Source organism: Cupressus sempervirens, chromosome 2, assembly GCF_028749045.1.
Source record: "Cupressus sempervirens isolate cs-2001-9-10 chromosome 2, ASM2874904v1, whole genome shotgun sequence".
NCBI lineage: Eukaryota > Viridiplantae > Streptophyta > Pinopsida > Cupressales > Cupressaceae > Cupressus > Cupressus sempervirens.
The window spans coordinates 711524645-711542274 of record NC_143119.1 but is presented as its reverse complement, the minus strand read 5'-3'; the positions used below and the strand labels follow the sequence as shown (position 1 = coordinate 711542274).

General features: G+C 34.4%; 1 protein-coding gene across 2 annotated transcripts in view; it reads left to right on the top strand.

The window, feature by feature from the left end:
- ATS1 (phospholipid/glycerol acyltransferase family protein) overlaps positions 1 to 17630 on the top strand; it is a 134654-nt gene that overhangs the window by 107240 nt on the left and 9784 nt on the right. For both annotated transcript variants that reach the window (XM_089815125.1, XM_089815123.1), the window contains exons 10-11: positions 12647 to 12766; positions 12872 to 12985. In XM_089815125.1, coding sequence (XP_089671251.1) covers positions 12647 to 12766; positions 12872 to 12985 — 234 coding nt within the window. The remainder of the gene's footprint in view (positions 1 to 12646; positions 12767 to 12871; positions 12986 to 17630) is intronic.

Sequence of the window (17630 nt, the reverse complement as noted above, 5' to 3'; positions counted from 1 at the left end):
GCTTGTGTTTGAGCTCTTTGGTCTTGGGTGAAATTTTCCGTAAGCCAAATTCTTACACACTTTACTTAAGTTTACTTAGGATAATGCATTTTCATATTAGTTGTCATGTAGAAACATAGGAGTTGTACTTTATTTGAGTACATGTTGTCTAACACCTCTCTTTGTGTGGTGCACCTTTGTATTCTTATCCTCTCATTGTACCACATACTTACATGCACAATGGAGGATAATCGACCTTTGGTGGACATGTGCTTAGTTGTCACTTGCATAATTCCTAGTTATCATGCATTGCCTATATATTCAGGCACTTCTACATGCATTATATTTGAATTTGAACATTGGGCATTCTACATTGTATTGTTGATCATTATTTACTAGAATCAATTGATCATCATTTTGTCTATTTCTCTTGTGCTATCTCATGAACTTCTAGATCTTGGCATTGATTCTTGCCTTAGGCAAATTCTTACATGATACAAGCGCTTGGGATAGATTCTTACATGGTATCAGAGTCATAGGAGCGTTCGATTCATAGCTATTGGAGAACATTTTGCTTTATCTTTTGGAGGGCCACAATTAGGATTCGGGATCAACATTTTTTTGGGAGCATCTAGAACAAATTTGCACCTCACCATTGCGTCTGGGTGGTCATTCCATTGAATTTTGACCATAAACTTGCTTATGTTAGGAAAAAATCAAATTTGAGGCAATTTTATTTTGCAAATCAGAACCCTAAGGTCTGATCTGCACATTGATAGTACGGATCTGAGTTTCTTTTATTCAAAAATAATATTGCAATTTTTTTTTGTCCAGATCTCTGCTTATTTTCCGTCATTTTAATTCTACAATTTATTTGCATTTTTGGGGCAAAATTTGTAGGGCTGAATTAGCCACTTTACTTCTATTGGAAGGTACATTTGTGGAAAAAATCTTTTCCAACATCATGCAGTGGGAGTCTTAATTTTACAATCTGATTATGGGCTTTCATATTTGTGAAGTCGAAGAGAGTTTGATTAGGGCATGTGGGACTAAAGGTCCACCCCAAACTCGCACGCAGGCACATTTGTAACCCACCTGGTCTGACAAAAGGGCACTTGCCCACCCTTCCATTGCACTGTATCAAGTCTTGCCTTCACATCGTTGAAGCCTTGACTTGTTCGACATGCATGCGGTCTCTCACAAAGTCTACACCATTTGCCAATAGAGATTTCAGGCTATTGCACCACTCGATTTGATCTTCACACTTCAAGCACGACCCCTCTATCAATGACACACAACTCAAATTCATGCATACGGTGAATAGATTCAAGCTCATGCTTCCTTGACCACTGAGCTTGACAACATACGAGTTGAAATCTAACATCCCATTGCGTGACATCCTATAAATTGGAGATTTCATTCTCAACTTAGACACTGATTCAATTACGATCCGACAACGATCATCAGATAGATTTTGTCCTTTGCGCATCGGCATTGATCTAAGCTTGGTCAATGAGCCTGAGCTCGATATTGAACAGGCCTGAGCTCGTCCTCACTTTCGATCGGATTTGCAAACATAAATCTCACACCACCAGACATTCCCTGCCAAGGTTACCAGCTCAGAATGGTGGCAAAATCAGTCTAGTAGCATGGACGACCAAGTCAAATCAGTAAACTTTAAATTTTTTTTTTTTTTTTTTTTGCTTTTTACATAGTTTGCACAACATTAAATTTGACGCCCATTTGGACATCATCAGGCACATTTATTGTTTTGCCTTGACAACTTCAAAATCGTCAATTTTATCTTAGAGCTTGCATCAACATTTTATGTGATTCAATTTGACAACCATCTAGGCGTCAAATCTAAGCAGATTTGTTTTCCTATGATAGCTAGAGGACTGCCAAATTAAGCCAAGCAGTTTACTGATGTCATCTGTGTTCAAAATTTGAGACCCGTCACCATATTCATTTTGGATTTTGGTAGTCCATTTTCAAGAGGTCATAACTTGGTTATCTGGGCTCCAAATCGGGTGCAATTTGTTTTTCTTTTGGCTAAAATTGCCTGATTAGAGCACAAATTTTGTAGAAATTCTACTTGTTGGTGATTGTAGCAGAGCATTCTTGCATTTTGCAACTTCAGAAACTTCATTCAGGCTTGTACTGGTGCAGAGCAACCTAGGCATTTCATTAAGGTCTATGGCATAGATATATAGGAAATAAGTAGAAACAAGAAACTTTGATTGTAAACCCAAATTTGTAAGACCAAGTAATCCAATGGTGCATTATAAACCATGGATTGTCTTGCGTCAAATTGAGATTTTTAAGGATTTCAATGCATATCTGGTAGAATAGGTGTTCTTAAGGCTTTTTAGAAGGTTCTATATGTGTCTTGACCATTCCAAGGTCATGAGTTGTTTAGAAACATGAAATTGCAAAAGTTACATTTTGTTTGGTAACAACAACATTTTGCAAAATAAGTTGTACCCTCTTTCTGAACACTTGTGAGCGTTGGGAGAATGATATTTAAACATGATTCAAATCTCCCAAGGTCAAAGACACGAAGTGGGATGTATGATTTAGTTGAACTCAATAAAATTCTGAAGTTTTGCCTTCTAAATTGCTATTTCCAATAAGTGCACAGCTCTGTACTGATTGGGAGTATGGATCAATTGATTTGGTTGGATAGAGGAGTGAATTAACTTTCCTTTGCACTAGGTTTGGTGTCCAATTGAGTTGTTTTATGAAAGTTATTCAAGTATTTGTGTAGACTAATCTGAAACCCTCATCATAGCAAGGGTTTTTCAAAGATGTAGCCCTAACTTGGGTTTTCACTAGTGCAATTAAACGACCACTTGGGGAAAACAAGCTAGGGAGATGTACTATAGGATTTCAAAGGCTGAAGATGAGATCTTACGGTTTACTATTTTTAATGGTCAGCCCTAGGTCAAATATCTCTATGTATTTGACCCTTGAATTGTAGGGAACTTGCATATAGGTGCCTAAATGATATCAGTGACCGATGGAATCAGGTACTTGGTATAATTTGGAGTAGGGGAACACATCCAAGGGGTTAAGTCAGTTTTATGTACCCATTTTCACATGCTTTGTATACCAACCCTAATTAGGTCTATTAGGTTTGTGAGCAAGGTAGATTTTTGGGAATGCAAGAGTGCTGTGTCACAAGGTTCACTGAATTTTCGTCATGAGGTTTGGAATTTGGCGAATCTATGAAAAAATAATGAAGTTTGGAAAAGTTTGTCAAATTCGTACGGTGAGAAGTAACTCGGCCGCCTTCTAAAACTATATTATAATAATGCATTTTTTAGAGGAAATCACATCAGTGGTTTGACGCCTAGGGCAAATATTTTCATAGTGTTTCATATTGTTGGCAAATTCGACTGCTAGGAAATCGTCAACACTGCACCTCTGCGCATATGTAGAAATTTGCATTGTTCGCATCTTTGGTAGTGGCTTGTGTCTACCGGCATCACTGGAAATCTTTGTCATTTGTGGCTTTTGGCATTGCAAAAACCTTGTATTTCCTTGGCTGCGTTTGTCCAGGGAAATCTCGGGTGGCATTTGTTCACCGAAAGGTTGCACAGGTGATGTTTTGGAGTTTAAACATTATGCATCGATTTACTTTTTATTTTAGGTTTTTGTTTTATTTTGTTTTGTTTGTATTTATTTTTTACTTTAATTTTGGTGCATTTGGACTTTCACGTATAAATTTAAGTTAGTTTTACTTTGTTTACATATTAATAATAAATTGTTTTAAAATTTTAAGTTTATTTATTATTTAAAAGTAAATAATAAATATGAATATTTTTTTATTCGAATATTTAATGTTTAGTGCATTTTATTTTTTATTAATATAATTTATCCATTAATCTATAAATAAGTAGTTTTGGAAAGTTAGAATAAAAAATTAATATATTTTTATCGCTATGCTTTAACAATATAGTTTAATTGTTATATTTTATTAGTTTGTATTGAAAATTTGATATTTTGAAATAGAAACTAGTTTTATTTTAATTTAATTTTTAAGTTTGTGATAGAATTTTATATTTTATGTAATTTTTATGTCAATTAAAGTAGTATATAGTATTTATTTTTTATTTTGTATTTTAGAGTTCAAAATACATGGATCATATATTTTATTTTAATTTTTTTTTTTAAAATATTGAATTATTTAGTATTCTTTTAGATCATACAAGTGGTAACTGAATGGTTGTCAAAAGATCAAATTCTAAAGTAAAAAATATGTAATCAAAAACATCTCTATAACCATCCTTTCACATGTTCCTTATGGTTAACATCTTAGAAATATAATATCTTTCTGTTATGATTTCAAATCTAGTTTCTAATGTTAAACTATTTGGATAAGTTATCATATACTTATTTTTCTTTAAAAATTATATAGCTGAATTTGATGCCGATTTTTTTTTCAAATTTTTTGACTTGCCGAACTTCATCCGAACTTCATGATTGTCGAACTTGAACTCAAATTCGAATCTTGTGACTTAGCAAGAGTGGAATGCAACCTTGATCTTTTGGAGTCATGTATAACATCCAAAGGGGTATCTGAAATTGAAACTTGTTTGGTGGGTCATTTGGGAAGTTGAAACAATGAAGAGTGCTGAGCATATAATGGTGGATCATCGTGCCACCAAAAGGATTCACAAAGTGACATATATCTTACCATTCATCATACTTAGATAATTGACAAATATTAGGGGAAGGATAAAGGATATTGGGAGTTGGAAGCATATGACGACTCACGTGGATGGAAAAGTGAGACGCCAATTGATCTCCTTAAGTAGTTAATCTTTTTCTTCAAGGACTTGATGCCCTGATACCAATTGTTAGAAAGTTTAATGTCCACCAAGATAACTAAGAGTGGGGGTGTGAATCAGTTATCCAACTATTAAAACATTCATCAACCTTATTAATCCTTGACCATGTGAACAATATTTGGGAAATCCGTGTTGACAAGACCTAATTGGTCTACTAGCCCTAGTTGAGGTTTTGGTGTTGTGGGTTTGTGGGAACCCGACAAATGATTGATTCTGCATGTTTATTCATCAAATATACCATCTAAGTCATTAGGAGGAGTTTGTGTAAGGGGTAAGGGTGATTTCCTTGAGTTGCCCAATTTGAAGGAAAAGATCCTTGAAACCCCAAAAACTAGTTTGCAAAGGGAAATGGCCTAAAGCTCTCTTTGGTGGAGTTGGTGATAAAAGTTGCATTCACCACATTTCTTGTTGCGCACTCTGCATCACATAGACATTTTCAAGTGCCGTTTATTTTCAAAAGTGCATACTTTATAGAGAGCAATTCAGATTTACTAGATTTACTATCCTAAGATAGTAAATTATCTATCTAGGGGTGGGGAAGTGGGGTTCATTCATTCATTGTATTTTGGGGGCAGATTATTGATGTAATCATGGAACATCTTGCAGTCATACAGTTAACTAGGGATAATTATGTATCATGGGCAAAAGGCATCTTCACACATTGTAGATGGCTTAAAATGTTGCCTCATCTTTATGGCCTCATATTTGAGCCAAGAACATATTGGAAGAGATATGCGTGCGATTTTAACAGTGAGCATATTAGAGGTGTCATTGGAACAATTCTCCATTCCTTTAGATATCATAAAGTCTATCGTATGGCCATGGATGATAATAATCTTAGTGTTTCCCCTCTCGCAGAATGGAATCTTATTTGGGAACATTTTGGAGATCTAGAGATTCCTCCAGTACCGGCTGATCCAGTTGGATGATGCAGATAATATTCCCTATGATGATGACACATTTGAGTTCGTCACAGAACTTGCAGCATATGAGCGTCGTGATGATCGAAAGCCAAAAGTTGCATCTCCTACTCTAGTTGCAATCAAATCTATTGTTGTTCCTGATGATACTTGCATTCACACAACTATGGATTCAATTGATTTAGTGCAGCAAGACATTTGTTGTCTTCCAATTACAACTCCTTGGGATGACTTCTTGACAGACATTGCAGGTTTGTTTATGGAGTCCTATATTGAGGATTTGGGAGACATCATTGACGATATTTATCTTCTCTTTATTGAGGATGATCCTTCTCAGTTGTTGTGAGGGATCATTCAGACCCTTCTCATTCTTCACTTGATAATTCTTTGAGTTTGACATGATTGTGTGGATCCTTTGATACAACAGCTGGAGGAGGCCTCTTTCAGTTTAGAGAAGACATTCAAGTCTTTGAAGATCATTTTATCACTTGTATCAAGGCCAAGTTTGTGTACCAACTGCTTGAACCTTCTAGTATAGGTCTTATCTTACACACATGGGAGTCTTTACATTTAGCAGAGGAACATTGAAAGTTCACACAAATGAAAGAGAATAAATCACATATAGAAAGTCATAGATATTGGCTTCAGCGTAATGGTTTGGTCAATGTGGAACTTTGTTGCTTTCTAGGATGGATGGAGGCCATGATGGCAAGTAATTGGTGGAGGAAGAAGTGTGATGGACACGATCTTGTTGCTCTAGTACACATATGCTAAGCTAAATTGGTACACATATGCTAAGCTAAATTGGCACCAATGGTATCAAACATGGTGTCAAATAACACTATACATTACTATTTGCACACAGAAGAGTGTTTTAGAGAAAGTTACAGTGCAACAAAATTGAATTTCCTAGTAATGTACCTTCTAAATGAAGTCTTTGGTCTTTTTGTAATGTCTGCATATCACTTGTTTTGTGATGATTGGTTAAAATTGAATGTGGGAGTTTCTTATTATGACAGGAATTGGCCAAAATAGGGAAAAAATGAAGTCTTCGATCTTTATGTAATGTCTGCATATCTCATGTTTTGTGATGATTGGTTAAAATTGAATGTGGGAGGGAATAATCACATTTCTTATTACAACAGGAATGGGTCAAAATTGGGAAAAGTTGCTAAATATCTCACTATGTAGAGGATACTTTGTAGAATTTTAAACCTACTGGAGAAGAAATGAATAGTATTGCAAAACTTTTTAAATGAAATGAATGAAATCGAGCAACTAGCCAAGGGTGCTTTCCTGACAAGACAAATATATTGGAAACCATGTTGATAATTTTGAAGCGCAATTTACCAACAGTATGTGTTTAGAAGGGCCTTCTTGATCCTGACTGCATCATAAATAAATTGGATTTAGTTCAATTTAGCCATTAATCTCATTCTGCAAAGACACTTGTCAGTGTTTTTGTAAAATAATCCGCTTCCCCCAGTGTTTAATGAACCAACAATTTGTTAAACAGTGTCTTGGAATTTCATGTTAAGTGTTTCTCAGTGAAATTTATTATTGCTATATTTGAAATGGTGTGGAATGAATTGCATTGCATAGCATTTTATTCCTTCATGGCACAAGAATTACATCAAAGACAATTCAACATGCTTAAGATTAAATATCAAGGATTCTTTTAACAGTTTGATGTTTTAAAATACAGAGATAAATAGACTTATTTCTAACCTCCTTTCAATAGTTTAAATCTGATGTATGAACTTGACCACATCACAAGGTTGGTCTTTATTTTGCACCAGAAATTTGAGTTTTTGCAATGAACACCCATGAACTGTTAATGCCAGACATCAGCCTTGGAAAATTCTATAATACTCCTGCATAAGCAATTATGTCAACTTCCCTCAATTAATAGAAAATTTTCTTATCCATTAGAGATCACAACTTTGCAATCAATATAAGGCATTGATTCCATATTTGAGACAGCGATCTGCATACTTAAGAAAAGCAACTATATTCAAGGACAGTGATTATGCAATGAAATAAATTAAGCTAAAGCAGCAATCATGAGGTAGTGATTATGGAGGGTTAATAATTTATAAAGAAAAACAATTGAGCTAAAGGCCATGATCCTGAAAAGTTAAGATTTGATTAAGAACATAAATTAAAATTGTTAAGTGGCACATGGAAGAGACACATTCTTTGAAGAGAAAGGTAACCACCTAAGAGACACAACCCTTCAGTAAGATAAAGGCATATTTAAGAAGAAGAAAAACACCATTCCAAGTATCATTCAACCATCAAGCAAATCAATTGATTCTTTCAAAGGAGCATCGAACCTCATAACTGCTTTCAGAAATAATAAAGAGAGTAAGCCAGCCGTTTTTGATAGTAATGGCAAGGCACTTGAAAATACTTAGAAATAACACACACACACACACACACACACACACACACATCGCTGTTATTATATATTCTCTTAGTTACTGATTTGGGATACAAATTTAATTCGGGCACATGAATCGGATTCATGATTTTTTATTTTTCCCATTAGGATTCGTGAGTGTGTGTGTGTGTGTGTGTGTGTGTGTGTATAGACATAGATATACATTATATATTTATTCTAAGTTTGGGCTGTGGGTCCTTCGGGGATTCATGATGGATTCATGCAGGATCCTTGTTTTGGATTGTGGATTCGTTTGGATTCGCGGTCTGTGGGTCCAAATGTATCCATAGTTCAAAACAAGGATCCTACTTGAAATCCGAATGAATCCTGGAACGAATTCGGATCCGGATTGGATTTGAATCCGAATCCGACCTTCTAGGCATGAATCCGATAACTAAGTATATTCTCAATATTCTCATTCTTGCTACCATTTAAAAAAATATACGCATAACTAATTATCTATCTTACTAGGTTTGCCCCCTAGGCCCATAAACTTGGACTTGTTTAAACTAGTCCATTGTTCAGTGATGGTCAGACTTTTGGTCTTAATAGGGTCTAGCCCAAGTGCTGGTGGTTTGAAACAACCACAACACAATTCAAACTCAGGCAGACCATGCCAAACTTGAGTAGACTAGGCTAAACTTGGATGGAACATGGTTGAACTACTATGGGCTTTGTGGTCATTTTTAATGCCTTGTTAACTTATTTTATAACTTAAATTATTTTTTCACATATACAACCCTAAAAAGTGGATTCTAAATGACTTATGTGGGCCTTTATCTTTCATTTGTTGTGCATATAGATTTTTTTTCTCTTGAGGTGGAGCAAATAAATAGTTGAGCAAGAGTTTGGTTGTGCAGGGAGTTGGAAGATTGATTTGTGGATCTTAATCAAGTGTTTGTGCCTCATTCCTACACCTTTGCAAGCTTTCAATGATTGGAAGAGATTAGTTTTTTTCATTTGATTTTTTTTGTTTAAGTTTTAAATTTTTTCATCTCTTTCATTGTCCAAAAGATCTACCTATTAGTTTTTAAAATTTTTTTTTCCTAAGTTACCACATTTATATGTTGAACTTGAAAATTAGTAGTCGATTTGCTCAAAATTCGTTTGTTGTTCAGATTCGTTACAAGTTCACTTTTTCTGTGTGTAATTTGCTGCCAAATTGGTCAATGAGACCTTGCTCCATTTTTTAATGACTAAAACCGAATTTTAAAATTCCAATTCAAATCCAAAGCAAATGGTAATGGTTTTGGAGCAAATTTCCTGAATTGTCGGGTCAAGTTGACTTTTTGATATATATTTGTTAAATTTTATAAAGTTTTGGCCGGTGATTTTTATGGTTTCTTTAACTATGTTTGGGGACACACAAGCATTCTTCCTGTGTTTTCAGGCCATGCAAGAATACAACCCTAGCACATGTCAAGATGACGCATTTTTTCTTTGTCCGAGTCATTTTAATATTGTTTCGTTACCATGCTTTTTGTAGACTCTAGACTTAAAGGAAATGAGACACTTGAACAAAGCTATCGAAGTATTCACATTTGAATATTTCAATAAATGTGGTCAAATGGCCATCCACGATAGCCATTGTCTAGTATTCTCATTTTACATTGCTTCTACATATTCTATTTTTGTATAGCTCTGTGTCATATTATTCAATCATATTACAAAGAAGCATATATTTTCCATGGCATATTGTGAACAACTAGTGGAACAATTGAGAAAACCAGCCTTAGAGATGTTCTCAACGATATTACAGTATTTGACCACATTTATTAAAATATTCAAATGTGAATACTTTGATAGAAGAACATTGTTTGAACTAAATAGTTGATATATGTGGCGGTTTATTTTACTAAGTTGCTTTAATATAAGCATAAAACATATTTTACATACATATAATTTTTTATCTTTAAAAAATTCCTTGCACAGATGAATCCGAAACGAACATGAATCCAACCCCAAAAAATTTCGAGCAAGTTTTGAACCCAAATCTTGAACTTGCATTTATACCATAATCCAAACCAACAATTTCTTTCCATATGAACTACAATGACATCTACCACTTCCTCCATAGGCAAAACTGAATAAATAATAGAACTAAATTCTAATTCTCCTCTGTGGAAGTATGTTGATATTATGAGACCTCTTCCATGAGGTTGTGCATCCTGATGAAAATGTTAGGGTTGTGATAAGAAAAGAGTAGTTCGTATTAATGGGTGGTAGTCCATTTGTGTGGATTCTTTGAAAGAGGAGCCATGGAATGACTTGAAAAAAAAAATGCACCTATGCCAAGTGAAACAATTTTAAAATATAGTGTGTAGCATGAAACAATAGTAGAGAAAGAAGCACCTAGGCAAAATACAACCACTTGTAGTAAAAAATCAAAGGGAATGCAAACTCCCTCTATTGTGATAGAAGACCACCCCTTGTATACTATCACAATTTAACCTGAAAGTGAAACTCAAATACCCATTGCATGCAAAACAAAGTGACTATTGGAAATTCCATTTCAAAATAGGACATTGCTGACATTGATGTAGCAAGATGCTTATATGCAAATGAGCTTCCTTTTAGTCTAGTCATAACAGATGACACAATTTTTTTGAGAGTTGGTGGTTAGTTGGTGGTTTGTTGTTTGAAGAGTGATATCAACACCTCTTTTGAACACCAAGTAAAAGATGACATATATATTGCTAATATTCTCATCACTGCCATTGAACAAGTGGGAACTATAAACGTTGTTCATGTCAGAACAAACAACAGAAAAAAATAGAGAGTTGCTGGTTTGTTGGTTGAAGAGTGATATTAATATTTTTGAACATCTTGTGTGCTCTATCCACTCAATCTTATGCTACAAAAGATTGGGAATACAATTGGGTGGATCAAAGAGGTGTATGCAGAGGATAAGGACATCTAGATGTTCGTCATAAACCACCATAGTACTCAAGGAATTTTTAGATTATTCTCACATTTGGACTCTGAGGCTACTAAAGGTAAGTGGTCTTCAACTTGAAGTAGTAATTTAATTTAAAAATAATAACATTAGTATTTTACATTTTCTAATTTTCATAATTTGAGTGTGTAATGGCTGTAGTAGTTGTATTTTTTGCTCTAATAGCTATTACAGGTTGTTGAGACTTGTTTTGCATCAAACTTTATTGAGATGATTTGTGAAAGTGAAAGTGAGCACAAAGCATATTTGATGACTCATGGTGGGAATGTGTGGAGTATCTTCTTAAGTTCACTAAGCACATTTTGAGCTTGCTTCGCTACATTGACATGGATAGACATTTCCTTGGGGAGGTGTATGATGGCATGGACTCAATGCTTGAAAAGATGAAGCAAATTTTAAAACAAAAAGAGCAAGATCCCAAGGAGATCACCTTCAAACAATTGCAAGGAATTGTTGTAGATCAATAGAACAAGATGACTCCTAATTTGCTTGCCTATGCATTGACACCAAAATATTGTAGCACCCAATATCTTGATATTTTAGGAAGGTTAACATTGTATAGAGATTTTGAAGTGCCTATATATTCTTAGGGCATAGCTCTGTGTCATATTATTCAATCATATTAATTGAAAGACTCTTTCCTAATGATGATATGTAAGATTTGATTACATTAGTTCATAAAGTTTGTGAATGCAAGAGGTCTAAGTAATGATTTTCTTTGGCATCAACTTAGGGAGGATGCTCATAGTCAGTGATTAAGTAATTTAAAAACATAACATAAAGTGGATTTATGTTATATTTTTTCAAAAAGTGAATGTCCACTTTAAAATATAGCATGATATTTTAAATTGTGTAGTTGCACCTGGAGAGTCCACCTTTTGGGCACTACAATGATCATATCTTGTGATTGCCAACTCCAATTAAGCCTAAGATAAACCGAATCGAAGGGAAAACTGAAAGCAATGATTTGAGCAAAACCGAAAGACCAAATGCTAACAAACACACACTAAAAAACGAAGAAAAGGACAATGAAGGCTTAAAAAATCAAGCATAGGCTCAACAAACAAAAACTAAAAGGACTTGACAAAAGCCTTTAGTAAAATGATCCATTATAACAATTGGAGTCGATTGGTTGATCAATGTTTTCCAATTAAATAACGAACTTAGAGAAATGTGAAACTAAGTTGAAAAAGTTTTATGCATGTAGGACAACACCTTTCAAGGCCTGCAACCTTGTAATACAGTTTCTGATTGAGCTTACCATTATCATTATGTTTTAAAATACATGATATATGACATGGTGTCGAGTTTGGCTTGCTGTTGCAGTGTACTTATAAAGGCCCGAGACCCAAATATGCTTCAAAACGTTTCTTTTTGTCTTTTCATACTTTTTACTGATCATTAATTTACACAATTGAATTGTTTCTCTTTAGTACATATTACTCATTCGTCCCCTTTTCTTTGTCTTCCTCTCGTTTGATTTGAATGTTTGCAGGCTCCCTTTGATGATTCATCTGTGGATAATATGAGAAGGCTTTTAGACCATTCTGGTGTTCCTGGACACTTATATCCTTTAGCATTGCTTTCCTATGACATCATGCCACCCCCACTTGAGGTTTGTGTAAATAAAATAAGTTGAAATATAGTTGTGAAAGTACAATATTTTTTGTTCTAAAATTATTTTGTCTGATGAATGCTGTTAATCTTCTCTGTTTGGCAGGTGGAAAAGGAAATAGGTGAAAAGAGAAGGATTGGGTTTCATGGAGTTGGGATATCTGTGGCTCCCGAGACAAAGTTCACTGACTTTTCAGCTGGTCTTGAAAAACAAGAAAAGGTTATAAGTGCACCATATTTTCTATAACTTCTCTATTCTATTCTTTAACTGTATCATTATTTTGATCTACTTTTTTCTGAATATATGCAATGCTTATTCGTGTTATTCTACAAACTCCAATAATAAATGATCTTAATCAGTTTTTTAATCTGTCCCGTGCTTTCAAGATTATGATCCCTTTCTGCCTTAACCAAACAAATGAATCAATGATCTGTTCAAACTTCAAATTAAATATAATGTTACCTGCATAGCATCCCTTTTTCTGCTACTTAATTCTCAACCCTTTGTGGAATCATGTATCTCAAAAGAATGATTTTAGAAAAACTGAGATCTGGTCAACTTGTTATTAAATAAATGAGTGTACCAACTGATTGCTTGTATGGTCTTTTGTCATTTTGTTTTTCATCCACTGTCAATATGAGTCTAGTTTTCATAGGTTTCATCGACAATGACTTTCTTATATCCAATTCTTCAGCGATTCTAACAAATAGTTTCTTTTGGGCATGAAAATACACTTGTCTTCTTTCGTAGATCCTTTCCTAGAAAAAATGTGTATGAAGCCAAGGTCAGTCATGTCAAAAGCTCTGCTATACCCTTTCATAATTTTGCCATAAATTAATTTTAACCACAATTCCTTTCATATGATTGAATTCAGTTTTGATACTTCATCACTACCTGTATCATTTATTTTGTCTTGTGTTTGTACCATGTAAGATTTGGCTTTGAAGATAACCACCCAAGCTCTAGATCCTAATGAAATGAGAAGATCAACAGGACAAGAATAAATTGTATTCCTATCTAAGAATTCAAACAAAATAAATGACAATGTCTGAGAAACCCTTAGTATATCCAAGGTACGACATAAGGTTATGACAAGTGTCTTGACATTATGATATGTGACATAAAGTGATAAGATCACTACATCTAGAGATTTCTAGAAAGGTTCTTGTGTGTACATTAAGCTAGTTAAAGTGCTATTGTCATTGATGTCAAAGGGCCAAATAAGCTATCTCGGCACACAAATAAATGGCACAATCGAAAAGTAAATTGCAAATAAATGGTTTTATCAGAGGCTGACCTCACTCATTGTGGCTGTGTATTTTGGTGTTTTAAATTTGAAAAATAAATTAAAGACAAAATGGGACAATATCCTTCGTGGGCGGACCCTCTTGAGTGGTGTGCCCTACCTTGGGGTTCAAAATAAAATAAATAAACTTTTGTGTGCCTTGACTGAACTAGTTTGGAGAGATGCCAATGAAACAAAATAAAATAAAATGATTTTTTGCAGTGCCTTAGCTGACCTAGGATGGACGAATGTAACCATTGGTAAGGGGTGCACTTTGAATGTATAAAAGGAAGATCATTTGGGGTTCATTTATAAAGAAACTTATTGAAAATCATTCCCATTCTCAGAGAAGATTTGAAGAAGAAAATGTTGATATTTCGGAACAGATCTAATCCAAGTTTTTCAGCAGATGATAAGGTGAATTATTGCAGATTTTTAGATATATTTTAGCAGAGCAGATCTTGGAGATGTTTGGAGGAACCATTTAAGGTGGACCTAAAGTAGATTCAAGGCAAATTTTAAAGATCAAATTTTTCTTGGAGATTGGTGCTTCTCATCAAAAGAGATTGATATGTTTTGCTGGGTTGGTGCTCAATTGAGGGCATTGGTGTTTCTAGTTGGTTGGTGGCTGTGAATCACCTAAAGTGGATTGGTATCTCTGATTGGTTAATTTCAACAAAGATTGTAAAATTTTTCTAATATAAAAAAATATTTTGCTGTGGTTTTCTCTCATAAGGTTTTCCACATGAATTGTGTCTCTAATTGGTAGACCCTACATGTATTATAATTGTGTATTATTAAGTATTTGAAGTACTGCTATCGTGATTAATCAAATTTCAAAAAGTAAAAAAATGTCTCTATACTGATTTGCACCCCCCACCAACTCCCTCGCCAAATTTAATTGAGTGCTGTTCAATTGGTATCATAGCAGATTGCTTGGGATATATCCTAATCTCTTGAAGAAATATCGAAGAGAGCACTTATGGATGGGAAAGAAGGATATGGATTCTTATGAAATGAACCACTATTGTTTGATGGAACAAATTACGCTCTTTGGAGCATAAGGTTGGAGGCCTATTTCAATGCCCCCTATGATATTTGGTACTTAATTGAATATGGTTACTTAGTCCCTTCAACTACCCCAACATATGAGATTGAGAAGAAAAAAATGAGAACAATGCAAAACCCAAACATGTAGTTTTGAGTGGATTATTTAAATTAGAGTCGACAAGGTTATGCATTGGAAATCAGTTGAGAACAAGTGGGATAACTTGAAGGTTACCTATGAAGCATATGATAAAGTAAAGAAGGCAAAGCTTTTCCATGTGAATTGTGTCTCTAATTGCTAGACCTGGCATGTATTACAGTCGTGTATGATTAAGTTTTTGAAGATTGCTATTGTGATTAATCAAGTTTTGAAATGTAAAAATATGTTACTATACTGATTGTGATATACTATAAGAGAGCACTAATGGATGGGAAAGAAGGATATGGATTCTTATGAAATGAGCCACTATGGTTTGATGGAACAAATTATGCTTTTTGGAGCATAAGGATGAAGGCCTATTTGAATGCCATAGGGTATGATATTTACTTGGTTGAAAGTGGCTACATAGGCCTTTCAACTACCCAAACATATGAGATTGGGAAGAAAGAAAATTAGAACAATGCAAAACCCAAACATGTAATTTTGTGTGGATTATTTAAATTAGAGTTGTGAAGGTTATGCATTGGAGATCGGTTTTGAGGACAAGTGAGATGACTTGAAGGGTACCTATGAAGCATATAAAGTAAAGAAGGCAAAGCTTTCGACCTGTTGAAGCCAATCCAAAAGCCTCGAGATGAAAGAATATAAGATACTGTCTTATTTGCTTCGTCTTAATGAGATAGTAAGCATAGTAAGGGCCTTGGTATAAAATTTGAAGAAATTGTGATCTTTCAAAAGGTACTAAGGTATTTACTTGTAAGATTTGACTCCAAAGTTTTTGCGATTAAAGAAATCATAGATCTGAGAAATTAACAAATGATGAATTGTGTTGCACTTTTATTGTCTATGAAATAATAAAGTATGATTCAATGCTATAAAATAGGAGGTAGGCATTAAAGCATTTAGGGTAAATTATTTGCTTTGTTTTGATGGGATAGTAAGCAGAATAAGGGCCTTGGAGTAAAAGTTGAAGAAGTCATGATTTCTCAAAAGGTACTAGGGCATTCACCTCTAAGATTTGATTCCAAAGTTTTGGCGATTGAAAAAAAACATAGATCTAGAGAAATTAAAAAAGGATGAGTTGCATTGCGCTTTTATTGTCTATGCCTTGGAGTAAAAGTTGAAGTCATGATTCCTCAAAAGGTACTAAGGCATTCACCTCTAAGATTTGACTCCAAATTTTTGGCGATTGAAAAAAAACATAGATCTAGAGAAATTAAAAAAGGATGAGTTGCATTGTGCTTTTATTGTCTATGAAATAATGAAGTATGATTCATTGCCATAAAAAAGGGAGGCAGCCTTGAAAGCATTAAGGAAGGCAGCCTTGAAAGCATTAAGGAGGCAACCTTGAACCAAGTGAGAGTTCAAGCCATGAAACAAATAAGGAAGAAGCTCACTTCATGAGAGAGCTAAAGAAAGGATCCAAGAAATATCAAGGTAAGTAAATATTTAAATGCTCTAACTATAGTTGAATATGACATTTTCTTTTAGGTGTTTGCAAAATAAGAATGAAAGCGGCAAGTGAAGAGGATCGATACCTGAAGAAAGGAATAAATTATCATCAAAAGAAGATCCATAGGCAAGTTTATAAAAAGTAGGATCCTTGCAAATGCAAAAGAGTCCTTATTTAAGAAACAACAATAACTTATCAAAGGTAAGCAATGAAGAAAGTTGAAACAATGATAGAGAATAAAAGATCTTCATGGGATGGTCGGGAATGATGCAAATAGAGAGAAGGAAGAAAGAGGTTTTTGATGAAGATCAAGAAGTAAATCTAGAAATTGTAATGTTCCCAACGACAAACATGAGTTTTTTCGAGGAGACACACTCACAGGAAGTTCCTAGGAGAAAGTACTTGAAGGAAAGTATTTGAGCGAAAGCACCCTAGAGAGAGTACTTGATGGAAAGTCCCAAGGGGAAGTATTCGAGGGAAACACCTGAGAGAATGTGCCCAAGGGAAAGTTCTGATGCCATGATGTTGTTTGAGGAATGTGTTGAAGGGAGTGAGTTGGATTTGCTGAGGGGAAGACATAATCCATTGGATAAATCAAATAAAGTCAGACACAAAGATATAACAATTTTTTGCCAAAACTCAAAATATTATATTTGCAAAATAAAGATGGCGCTCCAGATGTGCCAGATCCAAAGCAAAGTAATACAAGATAGAATAGGGTGAGGGTTGAATCCAAAGTAACAAGAATCGGAATCGGCAAGGCCGAATCGAATCGTGAATCGGCAATGAATTGGCAATGAATCGGCGATGAATCGGCAAATTTGAAAAAACCCTTTAAATTTAAAGATTTTAACAATTTAAAACTTATTTCATGCACCCTTTATTGAATATAACTTAAACACACTATAACGTCATCAAA